General features: G+C 43.7%; 1 protein-coding gene across 2 annotated transcripts in view; it reads left to right on the top strand.

The window, feature by feature from the left end:
* macrod2 (mono-ADP ribosylhydrolase 2) overlaps positions 1-18,718 on the top strand; it is a 1,184,313-nt gene that overhangs the window by 805,465 nt on the left and 360,130 nt on the right. For both annotated transcript variants that reach the window (XM_071393968.1, XM_071393967.1), the window contains exon 6: positions 11,589-11,710. In XM_071393968.1, coding sequence (XP_071250069.1) covers positions 11,589-11,710 — 122 coding nt within the window. The remainder of the gene's footprint in view (positions 1-11,588; positions 11,711-18,718) is intronic.

Below are 18,718 nucleotides of genomic sequence, written 5' to 3'. Positions count from 1 at the left end.
CTAGGCAGAGTTGCAAATAAAAAGCCATATCTCTGGCCAATAAAAATAAAATATTAAGATGGGCAAAGAACACAGACACTGGACAGAGTAACTCTGCCGAGAAGGCCAGCATCCCGGAGTCGCCTCTTCACTGTTGACGTTGAGACTGCTGTTTTGCGGGTTAAATGTTACATGTTCAATTTTAAAAAAGAACAATGACCCTATGTTGAAATAGTACAAATACAGAAAAACCCTTGAATGAGTAGGTGTGTCCAAACTTTTGACTGGTTGTATGCCAGACACACACTCCACGAACAAATCCCGTCTCCATTCACTGTACATCAATCTGATGTGCTCACCCATCCCGTTCATTTGTGTTCTCCGAAGGGATTAAACGTCCCCAACTCTCCTGTAGACACATATTCCGCTGAATAGACCCGAGAGAGGATAACAAAACAAGCCACTCTGATTCCCTGTATGTCTGTTTAGCATCACCGTGTCCCTGATGTTGTTTATTGGTTTGTGTGTGTGTGTGTTAATTAATTTATTATTGTATTAATTTGTCAGGGATTGTATGGAAAGGAGAATGCAGCACACAAATGAAATAGGAAAAATGTAGCTTAATGGAAGGAATAAAAGGCGTATGAATGCAGACCTGCCTCTTTTACACAACAGACATTGTTATGATGAAGGAAACAAGATTCATTTGCATGATGGTGGAAACACAGGATAATCATTCAGCTCTTTGCAGAGGAAATATATTCTGTAGATTTCAATCAGTGTTCTGAGTAATAGCATTGCAGACAGAGGAGAAGAATGTGAGTAATAACCCAATACATGACTTTTACACTGCAGAATAACTTCTTCATCTTCTTTTCTTCTTCTTTCTCTTTGTCTTCTTCTTTTTCTTCTCTTTTTTTCTTTTTCTTATTCTTTCTCTTTTTCTTCTTTCTCTTTTTTTCTTTTTTTTCCTTCTTTTTTCTTATTCTTTCTCTTTTTCTACTTTCTATTTTTTTCTTCTTTTTCATATTTTTTCTTATTCTTTCTCTTTTTATTCTATCTCTTTTTCTTTTTTTTTACCCTTTTCTTCTTTTTCTTTTTTTTTCTTCTTTCTCTTTTTATTATTTTTCTTCTTCTTCTTCGTCAACCTCAATTTATTGAAATTCAAGTGTGTTATGTCTTAACATAGTAATGCATACTGTAAGCCAATCAGTTTGACAAATCTACTCTATTAATGAGTGGCCTCTCCGTTATGCCTCATGGTAATGTTGTCTATTCATTGGTTTTGTACAGTAAACAGCAGACTGATGTTACTGACGCCATTTGTTTCCTAGTGATAAAACAGAGTAATCTTAAAGCACCGTTCAGATGTGTAATGAGAACAGATCAATAGGAGAACTGTTGACTGTGTGGCCGTGAGCAATCTCCTCTCTCTGCATGGGTCACAGAGAGGTGACAGAGAGGCGCGCGCACACACACACACCGCCTACGGGATCCTTGCCTTGGCAATCCCACTCATGGCTGATGAGCTCCTGTCCAGTGTTTCCATTTGACTTATCTGCTGCTATGGTCACTTAGCTTAGGGTGACATGACCAGGCACACAACTCACCTCACAAAGACCCACTGCTGATGACTATTCATCTATCTAGCCCTCCCGTCCCCACTACCCACAGGCTTATTCTGTACTGGATGCATTCATGGGAAAGCAGCAATCCAGCCAACCCTTGAAGTTCAAGTATATACCTACATTATTATATTCAATACCATATAATAATATAATACATCTAATGCTGTTTTGGTTGAGCTATGAAATAAAAACCTCTGAGAAATTGAAAAATGAATAAACCTCCCAATAAACAATGCCCCTAGCATTTGACTTTGGATTTGTGATGTGTTATCAATTACTTACTAGACATCGTTTGAGGAGTTATCTATTTGTCCTTTCAACGCAGGCCCTACTCTTCCTCCCAGACGACCCCTCTCTGCTTAGAACATTTCATTGGGCCATTAGGATCTAGATACAACACCCTGGTTAATGTTTGTTATCATACCAGTAATCAACCCAACCCTCTTCCTATTAGCCCAGGAACGACTGTTGGTCTTCTATCAGCATGGTTTGTACCTTTCCCATCATGGCTCTGATGGTGTCTACCTCGCCTGCTAAGATGGAGAGTTATTTGTTTCTTGTATGAAGCCTGCAGAGGATAATTGTATGCATGTGTGTCTGTCTCTCTGTATCTCTGTTCCCTGTGACAGTAATGTAGATATACTGATCTGCAGAAATAAGCCTGTCAGGAAGGAGAATAAAGAGAGGGAGATAAAAGCGAAAGAACATTCTACAATACAAAAACATTTTTAGGATGAATCGCCTGTCAAACCCTGCTTCTTTTTCACATGCATTTTCAGAGTTCTGTTTTGTTTGGGACAAGATGTATAGTGTATAATATTGTAATATGTATAATATATTCATTGAAAAGCACAGGCCAATCATAAATAACCATCTCCTTAGCCAACAAACACAGAGAGAGAATGCAAAAAATCATTCATTTATTTTCATTCATTTATTTGTACGAGGTGCAAATAAGAACCTTTTGCCAAGACATCCTCAAGGTCAAATCATGCATAGGTAATTTATTGCATTGTGTTATTTTAGTGAGCAGACACACACACACACACACCAGTTATCATGCCCAGTGCATAGCAATTTCCCCATCAGAACCATTCCATACATTCTTGCAAACGGGTAGTTTAGTGTGATTTCCATAATTTTCTCATAGCTCTACTAATACGCTTTCACACAGAATCTCAAATAAGCATGGGATTTTGCTGGATTTAAAAAGGGTTGGTAATAAAATCTTCTAGCTGGCTGCACTCCTCTCACAGTGTATCAATTGTCTCACCCCGCTTCCTCTCGTAGTTCACTTCAACATTTTATTTCAGGAGCCCTTATACAGTGTAAGAGAAGTAGCTTCTTTTATCTAGTCAGCGTCGCTAGCTTTAAATGGCTAAATGAGACATTTCTTAAAGGCAGTTATATACAGGGATGCGACGTGGCATTCTACTAAGATGAGGCAAGTGGAATTAGAGTTTTTGAGGGCAAAGTTTGATACCTTATAAAAGATTACTTCATATGAAACAAGAGGTTTTGTGTTTGCATGATCAGATCTCCTACTAACCAAAGCTGCTGCTGGTAGAGACAGTAATGAGATAGGAGCTGTCTGAGGCATTCCTTCCAGAGTATCACACACAACATACACACACAATGTACACCACAATGTACACCACAATGTGCACCACAATGTACACCACAATGTACACCACAACATACACACACAATGTACACCACAATGTACACCACAATGTACACCACAATGTGCTTTTAATGGGGTACGTTGCATGTGCTTCAGAGTTGTTTTTCATCCATAATAAATAGAAACTCAACACTACAACACCGGTAGAGCAGCAGCATGCCAATTACAGTGTTGGGCCAGCACCAATAACCAGACCACCAGTGAATTCATGAAAGTTTAAACAGTTCTTATCTCGCCAGAACCCATGTCTCCGCTCATATCCTCTACGTTTCCACTTCAGATCAATATTTATACAACACCGTTTTTTTTCTAAAAGGCGAAGGACATGTTTCTGTTTGTATCTGCACAAAAAGGATATTAGTGGGAAGATAGTAAACTAGTTTGAACTGAAGAGTTGCTGGTTTCAAGTAAATTAGACACTTTTCAGCTTTGAGTGTATCCAGCATGCACAGAGAATGGAGCACATTTCAAACTTTTATGTTTTGATACTCACTTTCGCAACATGTGTTGATAGTTGGCATAATAATGTCATGGCTGTGTACAATATTTCTACATTCCTTGAAAAAAGGGTTCCGAAACCTTTTTAATCTGAAGATCACTTTTTGGAAGACAAAGGCTATTTGTAAGTCAAAGGGTTCTACTTAGAACCTTTAACATTCTAATGACCATTTTTGAAAGACAGGATTGTCTGATGATTCTTTGGCTGGCAAGAATGGTTCTTAGGAAGGCAAGAATGGTTCTACATAGAACCAAATATCATATTTCCCAGCATGCTCTATTGCAGGGTGATTTTCAGAATTGTTTGTTTTAATATCTCTGTTTTTGCATGTTCATTGATTGGTTGATACATTTTATGCTACACAAAGATAAATAACATATATTTTTCTAAACTAATCCAATCTGTTAGTATTTGGACTTAGTGCACCTGTTACTGGTATGGTTGTTCCAGTTTAGATTATTGAGGTAGTCTCAGTATTCAATCTTCCCTGCCCTGGCAGTCATTCTGAATGCAGGTTGATTAATATATCCACTTGTTGGATATCCTAATTCAAGCTGGATTCCAATAGGAATTACATGTCACTTTGCAAGCCATCATAATGTGACTTGCAGATCTGGACTGTAAACCAGAAGTTTCCTAACACCACTGTGTCCGGATATAACTAGTGATGGGAAACCGAAGCTTTCTGAAGGATTTCACCAAATTGGGCCGGAAAACGGTTTGTTACTAGGAGCTTCATTATCTGTTCACAAGTCACATTAGTGACATCTGCTGGTCAGCAATAAATAGCAGTGATTATCAGATATGCTTTTTCACTCCACTGTTATCATCAAAACTCTGTGGCGTAGCAGTAAGTCGTTGGCTTTAGTAGCCTATAATCAGTTGGATTACCACCCACATTTGCATCTTCCATAATGCTTCCTGTTTTTCCCTTCAAGTTTACTATTTTTCAAAAACTATGGAAAACTGTTTTGCTTGTCAGCAATCAAGTATTCAAAATACTGTATATAACTTTCAAAATAGAGAAATCCTCCCTGTTTGACGCATTTTGCATCCTATGATGCAAAACGCAGCATCATCTACTGCAAAATGCATCATACGGGGATGATTTCTGTATTTTTTAAGTTTCACACAGTAGCTTGAAAACTTGATTGCTGACAAGCAAAACATTTTGGGACTATGTCAACAATGGACTAGTGAAACAAATACTAAAATATAGTTTTGGGGTGGAATTTTCCTTTAAGACAGTAGCTCAAACTATACTAAATAAAACAAATGATTTGAACAACAGTGCAGAAAGAAAGTGTGGTTTCACAATTTTCTAAATAGTGTGCCTTCAAAAGGATTGGACCTCGTACCCTCACATTCCTGATTGCCATAGTTCCATAGTTCCCTACCCTACCTGCTATAGTACGCTACCGGTCAGGTCAAACTGTTGCTACAAAACTCAAACTATATTTGTAAGTACGATGTCCAGTGGAGGTCGTTGTTTGAAAACGGCTTAGAATCGAAGCACGCACTGGAACTACAGCGAAATCAGTGGGATCTCGCATTTTCCAACACACGGTTTGAAACAGCACGGGATCAAACGATGCTTCAGAGGTCATTGATGACGTTCTTCTGATAAAGGGATACACGCATTGGCGCACTGCTTCAAAGTTAGCTGCTTAGCAATTTCCTGCGCATGCCTCGGAGTTCCGGTATCAAGCGTAACATCACTAGGGCCCTCAAAGAAAGGCCTTATGATACTCTATATGTAATGAATTGCAAAAAATAATTTAATTTTAAAGGCTAATTCTAGGAAGAACAGTTAGATGATAGGTTAGTGGTCAGGTAGGTTAGTGGAGTCAGTTTCCCATGAAGTTAGAAAGGTAATGGTCAGGTAGGTTAGTGGAGTCAGTTTCCCATGAAGTTAGAAAGGTAATGGTCAGGTAGGTTAGTGGAGTCAGTTTTCCATGAAGTTAGAAAGGTAATGGTCAGGTAGGTTAGTGGAGTCAGTTTCCCATGAAGTTAGAAAGGTAATGGTCAGGTAGGTTAGTGGAGTCAGTTTCCCATGAAGTTAGAAAGGTAATGGTCAGGTAGGTTAGTGGAGTCAGTTTCCCATGAAGTTAGAAAGGTAATGGTCAGGTAGGTTAGTGGAGTCAGTTTCCCATGAAGTTAGAAAGGTAATGGTCAGGTAGGTTAGTGGAGTCAGTTTCCCATGAAGTTAGAAAGGTAATGGTCAGGTAGGTTAGTGGGAGCCTGGGTGCCAGTCTTTTTCTGCTCTCTTGACAACATGGCTATTCCTTATGACAAATCCTTAAGGATTTGGAAAATAAGCAGAAACAGACTGGCACACACACACACACACACACACACACACACACACACACACACACACACACACACACACACAAACATACACACCAAGTGGCTCAGGATGAGTCTCAGTATATATATTTAACGGTGTTTAATATTTCAGAGAACAGAAATGAGTATTTGATGTGTGATCTGTAATGATCGAGTCATGGTTATCAATCTTTAATAGCCTATAAAGTGAGATTTATGTATCTTAAACCTAGTAACGGTATTCAATGAATTACAACGACTGATGTGTTCTATTCAAAAACATTGTCTCCATCCCAAATGACACCTTATTCCTTATAGAGTGCACTAATTTTGACCAAGTCCCATAGGGTAGTAGTGCATTTAATACTGAATAGGGTGCCGTTTGGGGCGCAGGCTGAAATATAATGACTGTGTCCTATTCAGAAACATTATTTGTATTAGCTAGTACAAAAAGTATTTGTTGTGTGAGAATTAGATGAAAGAAAAAAGCTTTTTTCTTAGTCAGGTGTCGAACAAACGTTTTCACAGGTAAATTGAAATGCAATGTGGTGAGAATTATTTCCCTATCATTATGTAATGACTGAGTGAAACCCATTTTAGAGTTTTAGGGAAACCCATCTCCCTCTTTATTCTCCCTTTTTATCTTCTCTCTCTCCCTCCCCCATTATTTTTCTCTCCCTGTCTCTGTCCTTCTTTCTCTCTCAATCTCCCCCAACAGTTCTCTCTCTCTGTCATTCTCTCCCTCCATCTGCTCCCTCTACCTTTCTCTCCCTCCCTCTCCCTCTTTCTCTGTGGTGCAGACTTTGTTCAGTACAGGTAGACCGTTGTTGTGTGTGTGCGTCGAGCATACAGTGAGGGAAAAAAGTATTTGATCCCCTGCTGATTTTGTACGTTTGCCCACTGACAAAGAAATTATCAGTCTATAATTTTAATGGTAGGTTTATTTGAACAGTGAGAGACAGAATAACAACAAAAATATCCAGAAAAATGCATGTCAAAAATGTTATAAATTGATTTGCATTTTAATGAGGGAAATAAGTATTTGACCCCTTCTCAATCAAAAAGATTTCTGGCTCCCAGGTGTCTTTCATACAGGTAAGGAACGGAGATTAGGAGCACACTCTTAAAGGGAGTGCTCCTAATCTCAGTTTCTTACCTGTATAAAAGATACCTGTCCACAGAAGCAATCAATCAATCAGATTCCAAACTCTCCACCATGGCCAAGACCAAAGAGCTCTCCAAGGATGTCAGGGACAAGATTGTAGACCTACACAAGGCTGGAATGGGCTACAAGACCATCGCCAAGCAGCTTGTTGAGAAGCTGACAACAGTTTCTGTGATTATTCGCAAATGGAAGAAACACAAAAGAACTGTCAATCTCCCTCAGCCTGGGGCTCCATGCAAGATCTCACCTCGTGGAGTTGCAATGATCATGAGAACGGTGAGGAATCAGCCCAGAACTACACAGGAGGATCTTGTCAATGATCTCAAGGCAGCTGGGACCATAGTCATCAAGAAAACAATTGGTAACACACTATGCCGTGAAGGACTGAAATCCTGCAGCGCCCGCAAGGTCCCCCTGCTCAAGAAAGCACATATACATGCCCGTCTGAAGTTTGCCAATGAACATCTGAATGATTCAGAGGACAACTGGTTGAACGTGTTGTGGTCAGATGAGACCAAAATGGAGTTCTTTGGCATCAACCCAACTTGCCGTGTTTGGAGGAGGAGGAATGCTGCCTATGACCCCAAGAAACCATCCCCACCGTCAAACATGGAGGTGGAAACATTATGCTTTGGGGGTGTTTTCCTGCTAAAGGGACAGGACAACTTCACCGCATCAAAGGGACGATGGACGGGGCCATGTACCGTCAAATCTTGGGTGAAAACCTCCTTCCCTCAGCCAGCGTATTGAAAATGGGTCGTGGATGGGTATTCCAGCATGACAATGACCCAAAACATACGGCCAAGGCAACAAAGGAGTGGCTCAAGAAGAAGCACATTAAGGTCCTGGAGTGGCCTAGCCAGTCTCCAGACCTTAATCCCATAGAAAATCTGTGGAGGGAGCTGAAGGTTCGAGTTGCCAAACGTCAGCCTCGAAACCTTAATGACTTGAAGAAGATCTGCAAAGAGGAGTGGGACAAAATCCCTCCTGAGATGTGTGCAAACCTGGTGGCCAACTACAAGAAACGTCTGACCTCTGTGATTGCCAACAAGGGTTTTGCCACCAAGTACTAAGTCATGTTTTGCAGAGGGGTCAAATACTTATTTCCCTCATTAAAATGCAAATCAATTCATAACATTTTTGACATGCGTTTTTCTGGATTTTTTTGTTGATATTCTGTCTCTCACTGTTCAAATAAACCTACCATTAAAATTATAGACTGATAATTTCTTTGTCAGTGGGCAAACGTACAAAATCAGCAGGGGATCAAATACTTTTTTCCCTCACTGTAGGTGGGTGTGTGTGTGCATCGAGCGTAGGTGGATGTGTGCGTTGAGTGTAGGAGGGTGTGTGTGTGCGTTGAGCGTTGTGTGTGTGCGTCGAGCGTTATTGTGTGTTTGCGTCGAGCTTAGGTGGCTGCGTGCGTCGAGCGTAGTTGTGTGTGTGTCGAGCGTAGGTGTGTGTGTGTGCGTCGAGTGTAGTTGTGTGTGTTTGTGTGTCGAGCGTAGGTGGGTGTGTGCGTCGAGCGTAGGTCGAGCGTAGGTGTGTGTGTGTTTCGAGCGTAGGTGGGTGTGTGTGTCGAACATAGGTGGGTGTGTGCGTCGAGCGTAGGTGTGTGTGTGCGTCGAGCGTAGGTGTGCGTGTGTGTGTGTGTGGGTGTTGAAAGTACGTGGGTGTGTGCTTTGAAAGTAGGTGGGTGTGTGCGTTGAAAGTAGGTGGGTGTGTGCATTGAAAGTAGTCGGGTGTGTGCGTCGAGCGTAGGTGGGTGTGTACGTTGAAAGTAGGTGGGTGTGTTCATCGAGCGTACGTGGGTGTTTGCGTTGAAAGTAGGTGGGTGTGTGCATTGAAAGTAGTTGGGTGTGTGCGTCGAGCATAGGTGGGTGTGTACGTTGAAAGTAGGTGGGTGTGTTCATCGAGCGTAGGTGGGTGTGTGCATTGAAAGTAGTTGGGTGTGTCCGTCAAACGTAGGTGGGTGTGTGCGTCGAGCGTAGGTGGGTGTGTACGTTGAAAGTAGGTGGGTGTGTGTGTTGAAAGTAGGTGTGTGTGTGTGTGTGTGTTGAAAGTAGGTGGGTGTGTGGGTCGAGCGTAGGTGGGTGTGTGCGTTGAAAGTAGGTGAGTGTGTGGGTCGAGTGTAGGTGGGTGTGTGCGTTGAAAGTAGGTGGGTGTGTGGGTCGAGCGTAGGTGGGTGTGTGCGTTGAAAGTAGGTGAGTGTGTTGGTCGAGCGTAGGTGGGTGTGTGCGTTGGAAGTAGGTGGGTGTGTTGGTCGAGCGTAGGTGGGTGTGTGCGTTGGAAGTAGGTGAGTGTGTGCGTTGGAAGTAGGTGGGTGTGTTGGTCGAGCGTAGGTGGGTGTGTGCGTTGGAAGTAGGTGGGTGTGTTGGTCGAGCGTAGGTGGGTGTGTGCGTTGGAAGTAGGTGGGTGTGTGGGTCGAGCGTAGGTGGGTGTGTGGGTTGAAAGTAGGTGGGTGTGTGGGTCGAGCGTAGGTGGGTGTGTGTGTTGAAAGTAGGTGGGTGTGTTGGTCGAGCGTAGGTGGGTGTGTGCGTTGGAAGTAGGTGGGTGTGTTGGTCGAGCGTAGGTGGGTGTGTGCGTTGGAAGTAGGTGGGTGTGTTGGTCGAGCGTAGGTGGGTGTGTGCGTTGGAAGTAGGTGGGTGTGTTGGTCGAGCGTAGGTGGGTGTGTGCGTTGGAAGTAGGTGGGTGTGTGGGTCGAGCGTAGGTGGGTGTGTGGGTTGAAAGTAGGTGGGTGTGTGGGTCGAGCGTAGGTGGGTGTGTGCGTTGAAAGTAGGTGAGTGTGTTGGTCGAGTGTAGGTGGGTGTGTGCGTTGAAAGGTGGGTGTGTTGGTCGAGCGTAGGTGGGTGTGTGCGTTGGAAGTAGGTGGGTGTGTGGGTCGAGCGTAGGTGGGTGTGTGCGTTGGAAGTAGGTGGGTGTGTTGGTCGAGCGTAGGTGGGTGTGTGCGTTGAAAGTAGGTGGGTGTGTGGGTCGAGCGTAGGTGGGTGTGTGCGTTGAAAGTAGGTGGGTGTGTGTGTTTGCACTTGTTTCCCCGTTTGTCCATCCATGCATATTCCTTTTCTGCAGTCTAGCTACAGCCCAGACTGGAGCACATGACATAGGATGATTGACAGCCACCCACATTGCTATGCACAGGCCACAGGAGCGGAGGAGAGCAAAGCCAGAGATATGAATATTTGAATAGATAGTATGAAACTTGTAATTGATTGTCTATCTGCACTGCCATTGCATTAACTGAATAAATGGATGCATCCCAAATCGAACCCTATGCCCTATATTGTGCACTACTTTTGACCAGAGCCCTATGGGGGAGCCCTATATAGGGAATAGGGAGCCATCTGGGATGAAACCACTATATTCATTTTTGGCAAAACTCACCCATTGTCCTAATGTGAGGACACATACTCCTATCTTGTCGTATTTCCTGACAATAATATGACAGAGGAAGCATAAAGAGCAGATTTTCTAAAGAGCCTTCAGATTCAAGCAGGTGGAATCAGCTCTGTACAGAATGGAACAATGGTTGTACTTATCTCTTCAAATGTTTCACTGCAGAATTCCCACATCCTGGGCACTCGTGGGGCTAGTTCTGCTGAGTGTGAATTGCACTCGCTGCACTCGCTGTACTGATGAAATGATAGTGGAGCTGAAGTGAACTGAAGGATGCTCTGTCTGTTATAGAGGCGTCTCAGCGACAAGAGGGTTGCCGGTTCAAGTCCCATGTCAGATGAGAATGTGTGGTGTGTGTATGTGTCTCTGTTAGATTGGGTTGAAATAAAAAAGTTACTTTTCTGTTTTCTGTAAAATAACAACTAACTAAAGTATTCTTCTTATGTCCTCTCTTCTGTTCCATATCTTCTTCTGTCTGTCCTCCATACTAGTGTGCTAGCTAATATTCTTCTTCTGTCTGTCCTCCATACTAGTGTACTAGCTAATATTCTTCTTCTGTCTGTCCTCCATACTAGTGTGCTAGCTAATACTCTTCTTCTGTCTGTCCTCAATACTAGTGTGCTAGCTAATATTATTCTTCTGTCTGTCCTCAATACTAGTGTGCTAGCTAATACTCTTCTTCTGTCTGTCCTCCATACTAGTGTGCTAGCTAATACTCTTCTTCTGTCTGTCCTCCATACTAGTGTGCTAGCTAATACTCTTCTTCTGTCTGTCCTCAATACTAGTGTGCTAGCTAATATTCTTCTTCTGTCTGTCCTCAATACTAGTGTGCTAGCTAATATTCTTCTTCTGTCTGTCCTCCATACTAGTGTGCTAGCTAATATTCTTCTTCTTTCTGCCCTCTTCTCCCAGATGTGATCCACACTGTGGGCCCTGTGGCCAGGGGACATGTGGGTGAAACAGAGACCAAGGACCTGACAGCCTGCTACCAGAACTCGCTGGAGCTGGTCAAAGGGTTCGGACTGCGCTCTGTGGTGAGTACACACTAAGGGTGTGCGATGGGAACTAAAATTCATATCACAATATTTTCCACTGACGATAACGATATAATATCATGATATACTGTATATATATATATATATACTTTTTTTTTTTGCATTTTATGAGCCCTTCAAAGTTAATACATTACAAAATATTGCTTTTAACCTTATAGAAACAGAAAGGGGGCATTGCACATCACGGTAAACCTGTGCAAACATGAAACATTAACAAAGGTATAGGAGTTAAATGTAAAAATAGTCCAGGTACTCATGATGTAATTAAAAATGTAAATTCCTGCCAAATATAAGAAGAGCAGTCTGAATTCAAGTTGTAAACCTTTTCAAACTAACTTCTTCAAGCATTAAGCAGACAGTCTGTGTGTTTCTCAGTTTAACAATTCACTGCCTCCTTCTTCACAAGTTCCATGCCAAGAACAACAGCCTATTGACAGTTTCTGGCGTCAAAGTTTCCCTGTGGCATGTGACCACATTGCCCCAGTGCTAAATGCTCTCTCAGAGGGAGAACTTGTGGCAGTAATGCATAAGTATTTCTTTGCCAGACAACTCACTTGTGGGGAGGTGGATGTGTGAACTCGCCACCACTCCAAAGGATCAGCCTGACAACCTGATCAGACTGTAGCTGTCCAGCTATTGCTCGATGACCTGTCTCAGGGTTCTTAAGGCAGGTGCACTACTGGTTTTCTTAAAGAAGCTCCTATGGGACTTACAATCACGGCCGGATGTGATACAGCATGGATTTGAACCAGGGACTGTAGTAACGCCTCTTGCACTGAGATGCAGTGCCTTAGACCGCTGCGCCCCTCAGCAGTCCAGCGTCTTTCATTCTAGCAGTCCAGCGTCTTTCAGTCCAGCGTCTTTCATTCTAGCAGTCCAGCGTCTTTCATTCTAGCAGTCCAGCGTCTTTCATTCTAGCAGTCCAGCGTCTTTCAGTCCAGCAGTCCAGCGTCTTTCAGTCCAGCAGTCCAGCGTCTTTCAGTCCAGCATCTTTCAGTCCAGCAGTCCAGCATCTTTCAGTCCAGCAGTCCAGCGTCTTTCAGTCCAGCATCTTTCAGTCCAGCAGTCCAGCGTCTTTCAGTCCAGCATCTTTCAGACCAGCAGTCCAGCAACTTTCAGTCCAGCAGTCCAGCGTCTTTCAGTCCAGCGTCTTTCAGTCCAGCAGTCCAGCGTCTTTCAGTCCAGCAGTCCAGCATCTTTCAGTCCAGCATCTTTCAGTCCAGCAGTCCAGCGTCTTTCAGTCCAGCATCTTTCTGTCCAGCTGTCCAGCATCTTTCAGTCCCACAGTCCAGCATCTTTCAGTCCAGCAGTCCTTCAGTCCAGCAGTCCAGCGTCCTGCAGTCCAGCGTCTTTCAGTCCAGCGTCTTTCAGTCCAGCAGTACAGCGTCTTTCAGTCCAGCAGTCCAGCATCTTTCAGTCCAGCAGTCCTTCAGTCCAGCAGTCCAGCGTCCTGCAGTCCAGCGTCTTTCAGTCCAGCGTCTTTCAGTCCAGCAGTACAGCGTCTTTCAGTCCAGCAGTCTAGCATCTTTCAGTCCATCAGTCCAGCATCTTTGAGTCCGGCGTCTTTCTGTCCAGCAGTCTAGCATATTTCAGTCCAGGGTCTTTCAGGCCAGCATCTTTCAGGCCAGCAGTCCAGCATCTTTCAGTAAAGCAGTCCAGCGTATTTCAGTCCAGCATCTTTCAGGCCAGCGTCTTTCAGTCCAGCACTCCAGCATCTTTCAGTCCAGCATCTTTCAGTCCAGCAGTCCAGCGTATTTCAGTCCGGCGTCTTTCAGTCCAACAGTCCAGCGTCTTTCAGTCCAGCAGTCCAGCGTATTTCAGTCCGGCGTCTTTCAGTCCAACAGTCCAGCGTCTTTCAGTCCGGCGTCTTTCAGTCCAGCAGTCCAGCGTCTTTCAGTCCAGCGTCTTTCAGTCTGGCGTCTTTCAGTCCAGCGTCTTTCAGTCTGGCGTCTTTCACTCCAGCATCTTTCAGTCCAGCATCTTTCAGTCCAGCAGTCCAGCGTATTTCAGTCCAGCAGTCCAGCGTATTTCAGTCCGGCGTCTTTCAGTCTAACAGTCCAGCGGCTTTCAGTCCGGCGTCTTTCAGTCCAGCGTCTTTCAGTCCAGCGTCTTTCAGTCCGGCGTCTTTCAGTCCGGCGTCTTTCAGTCCAACAGTCCAGCGTCTTTCAGTCCGGCGTCTTTCAGTCCAACAGTCCAGCGTCTTTCAGTCCGGTGTCTTTCAGTCCAGCGTCTTTCAGTCCAACAGTCCAGCATATTTCAGGCCAGCGTCTTTCAGTCCGGCGTCTTTCAGTCCAACAGTCCAGCGTCTTTCAGTCCGGCGTCTTTCAGTCCAACAGTCCAGCGTCTTTCAGTCCGGTGTCTTTCAGTCCAGCGTCTTTCAGTCCAACAGTCCAGCATATTTCAGTCCAGCATCTTTCAGTCCGGCGTCTTTCAGTCCAACAGTCCAGCGGCTTTCAGTCCGGCGTCTTTCAGTCCAGCATATTTCAGTCCAGCGTCTTTCAGTCCGGCGTCTTTCAGTCCGGCGTCTTTCAGTCCAGCATATTTCAGTCCAGCGTCTTTCAGTCCGGCGTCTTTCAGTCCAGCGTCTTTCAGTCCAGCGTCTTTCAGTCCAACAGTCCAGCGGCTTTCAGTCCGGCGTCTTTCAGTCCAGCGTCTTTCAGTCCAGCGTCTTTCAGTCCGGCGTCTTTCAGTCCGGCGTCTTTCAGTATAACAGTCCAGCGTCTTTCAGTCCGGCGTCTTTCAGTCCAGCGTCTTTCAGTCCAACAGTCCAGCATATTTCAGTCCAGCGTCTTTCAGTCCGGCGTCTTTCAGTCCAACAGTCCAGCGTCTTTCAGTCCAGCGTCTTTTAGTCCAACAGTCCAGCGTCTTTCAGTCCAGCGTCTTTCAGTCCAGCGTCTTTCAGTCCAGCAGTCCAGCGTCTTTCAGTCCAACAGTCCAGCGTCTTTCAGTCCAGCGTCTTTTCTGACATTTGTCAAGGTAGTTTCTTTTAGTTTGTTTTCTTCCTTTAGAGATGATTTGAGGGGAAAACATTTATAAACATCAAGGAACACAAAGAAAGGGATTAATACATTCAGTGTCTGTGCCTCTGAGAACACAACCCAAAGCTAAATAATGTTGGTTGAAAGTTACTATTAGAGGTGACCTGGACATTGATGCTAACATTTACCATCAGTTACTGTTGATCTATTGATTTTGGCAGGTGGTTTGCTACCTTAGTTCAAGCCAGAATGTTTTCGGACATATAACCATGGATATATTTTTTTCTCTCGACCTCAAAGTCTTGAGGAGAAGATAAAGTCAGTGGCTGTGTGGGTTACATAACTCTACAGTATTATATTGGTTTGTGGGGCTTAAAACGTTGGTTTATTTTGAGTTGAATTCACATTGGCTGGTTTTCAACTCCAAATTAAGCGAGCAGTGTGTCAAGAAGCAGTGTGGCTTGGCAGGGTTGTGTTTCGGGAGACTTATGGCTCGCCTCTCCCGAGTCCGTACGGGAGTTGCAGCGATGGGACAAGACTAACTACCAATTATATATCACGAAATTGGGGAGAAAAAGGGGTAAAAACTATTTGGTTGTCAATATGGTGTCTTAAATTGTAGTTCAGGTCAGCATATTTTCTGACATATGTCAATGCAGAATTGTTGTGTAAACTTTGAAAAAAAACTACTCTCAAAGGAAATATATGGGGAATTTAGTCATATGGAACAAACTATCCCATGGACAATACTGAGCACCTTAGCAGGCTGTGTAGCAAATCATTTCTTGAAAAGAGGCAGGATAACACAACTCAGGATAAGACCCAGATGCAGACAGTTAGAATCTCAGATGTTTATTACAAAACAGGGGGCAGGCAAACAGCAGGTCTAGAGCCGGCAGAGGTCGGTAATCCAAGACAGCGTCAATAAGGGACAGAACGGCAGGCAGGCTCAGGGTCAGGGCCGGCAGAGGTCGGTAATCCAAGGAAGCGTCAAACAGGGACAGAACGGCAGGCAGGCTCAGGATCTGAGAAGGCAGAATGATCAGAACCGGGAGGACTAGAAAACAGAAACTAGAGACACTGTAAAACAGGAGAACACACTGGTTAAACTTGACAAGACAAGATGAACTGGCAACAGACCAACAGAAAACACAGGTATAAGTACAATGGGGTAATGGGGGGAAATGGGAGACACCTGGTGGGGGGTGGAGACAAGCACAATATATGAGTGTTTAGAACAGTCGGGGGAGAATGGGAGGGGGGTAGAGAGAAAGAGCCTGTACCTCTTTAAACCTCAGAAATACATGTGTTAGGTTTTGTTTTATCCACCATTTCAGTTTACTCTTTGCACATGTCACTCTATTGCCTATAACAGTGCACTACTTTTGACCAGGACCCATGGGGCTCTAGTGCACTATAAAGGGAATGCGTTGCCATTTGGAACACAGTCTTTCTGTGTTTTGTTTCTGGAACACATTCCATGTGTTTATTTCAGTTTATCTAATGTATTTACCCAATATGTATATATTTATTAGAAACAGACCAGTGTTTTCATGGGGAGCTAGAAATCCTGTCTAAGGTATTTGTACAGCTGTTCTGCGTTGAGCTAGGCCTTGAGTGAAAACACTGGGTGTGCATCCCAAATGGCATTCTATTCACTATATAGTGCACTACTTTTGACCAGAGCCCTATGAGCACTTGTCAAAAGCAGGGAATAGGGTGCTATTTGGGACAAAACCTAAAGTTTTGTGATTGACTGGTCTAGTCTTGAAGGATGATGAGACCTACTAAGACTGTGGAATTATCTACCACATATACAGTTTTACTTTACTCATACACATGCGAGCGCATGAACACACACACACACACACCATGTGGACTTTACTTCCATTGGCTATGAACAGGACAACCGAGAAAGGTTTCTATTTTCCGTTATTAAAGAAATACGTTTTTTTATGGGGTGGATCAGCTTTAATACTGCGGATAGATTGTAGCTTCCATCAATGTAATTGTCTGCATCATTTCCAATCCCCCGTATATTTTTGGGGTAAATATATATATCCATATACAGTGCCTTGCAAAAGTATTCACCCACCTTGGCATTTTTCCTATTTTGTTGCTTTACAACCTGTAATGTAAATGGATTTTTATTTGGATTTCATATAATGGGCATACACAAAATAGTCCAAATTGGTGAAGTGAAATGAAAAAAATTACATGTTAAAAAAAAATCGAAAAAAAAAACAACGGAAAAGTGGTGCATGCATATGTATTCACCCCTTTGCTATGAAGCCCCTAAATAAGATCTGGTGCAACCAATTACCTTCAGAAGTCACATAATTAGTTAGTCACATAATTAGTCGCATAATAAAGTCCACATGTGTGCAATCTAAGTGTCACTTGATCTGTCACATGATCTCAGTATATATACACCTCTTCTGAAAGGCCCCAGAGTCTGCAACACCACTAAGCAAGGGGTACCACCAAGCAAGCGGCACTATGAAGACGAAGGAGCTCTCCAAACAGGTCAGGGACAAAGTTGTGGAGAAGTACAGATCAGGGTTGGGTTATAAAAAATGTCCAAAACTTTGATCATCCCACGGAGCACCGTTAAATCCATTATTAAAAAATGGAAAGAATATGGCACCACAACAAACCTGCCAAGTGAGGGCCGCCCACCAAAACTCACGGACCAGGCAAGGAGGGCATTAATCAGAGAGGCAACAAAGAGACCAAAGATAACCCTGAAGGAGCTGCAAAGCTCCACAGCGGAGATTGGAGTATCTGTCCATAAGGCCACTTTAAGCCATACACTCCACAGAGCTGGGCTTTATGGAAGAGTGGCCAGAAAAAAATAAGCAAACATGTTTGGTGTTCGTCAAAAGGAATATGGGAGACTCCCCAAACATATGGAAGAAGGTTCTCTGGTCAGATGAGACTAAAAATTAGCTTTTTGGCCATCATGGATAATGCTATGTCTGGCACAAACCCAACACCTCGCATCCCCCCGAAGACTCCATCCCCACAGTGAAGCATGGTGGTGGCATGCTGTGGGATGTTTTTCATCGGCAGGGACTGGGAAACTGGTCAGAATTGAAGGAATGATGGATGGGGCTAAATACCGGGAAATTCTTGAGGGAAACCTGTTTCAGTCTTCAAAAGATTTGAGACTGGGACGGAGGTTCACCTTCTCATTTCTCTCTCTTACAGCGATGTGGCCTCCATTCTTTCTCTCTCTCTCTCTCTCTCTCTCTCTCTCTCTCTCTCTCTCTCTCTCTCCTTCTCTCTCTCTCTCCATATCTATCTCTTGCTCCCTATCTCTCTTTCTCTCTCGATCCCTCTCTCCCTCTCGCTCCCTCTCTCTCTCTCTCTCTCTCTCTCTCTCTCTCTCTCTCTCTCTCTCTCTCTCTCTCTCTTGCTCTCTCGCTCCCTCTCTCCCTCTCTCTCTCTCAAATTCAAATTCAAGCTGCGTTATTGGCATGAAAGACATTGGGTCAGTATTGCCAAAGCAACAATATATGCAATATAATATACAAGTAATAAAATAATGAATAATGAAAATAAGTCATTATATTGGAAAAAGGTATATCCTTCTCTCTCTTTTTCAATTTCTTGGATCCAAGTTATTTTGTTTATAATTCATAGTAGTTCCTTAGGTGCAAGTTCTGCTTCCAAGTTCTGTTGTTTATAAGCCACAGTGGTCCGGCGTTCCAGCCTCTTGTTTCAGACTCACAATCATTCCAGGTTCCTGGTCAGTGCTAAGCTCATTTGAGTTGGACTGTGTTGTGGGCTAGATCAGAGAGGGGGAGCTCAGCTGAAACCCACAACAGACAGGCAAACAGCCAGCCTGTTTTTGTGTGTTTGTGTGTGCCTGCGTGCGTGTTTGTGTGAGTCTGTCTATGCGTCTGTTTGTGTTTTTGAAAACGCTAGACGCTGGGCTCCCTAATGGGGATTCCAGGGCATTAAAAAGAGATACAAGTCAAAACTAAATGTAACAGACTAAACCAGA

Source organism: Salvelinus alpinus, chromosome 3 (assembly GCF_045679555.1).
Source record: "Salvelinus alpinus chromosome 3, SLU_Salpinus.1, whole genome shotgun sequence".
NCBI lineage: Eukaryota > Metazoa > Chordata > Actinopteri > Salmoniformes > Salmonidae > Salvelinus > Salvelinus alpinus.
This window is presented reverse-complemented; position numbering and strand designations above follow the sequence as displayed.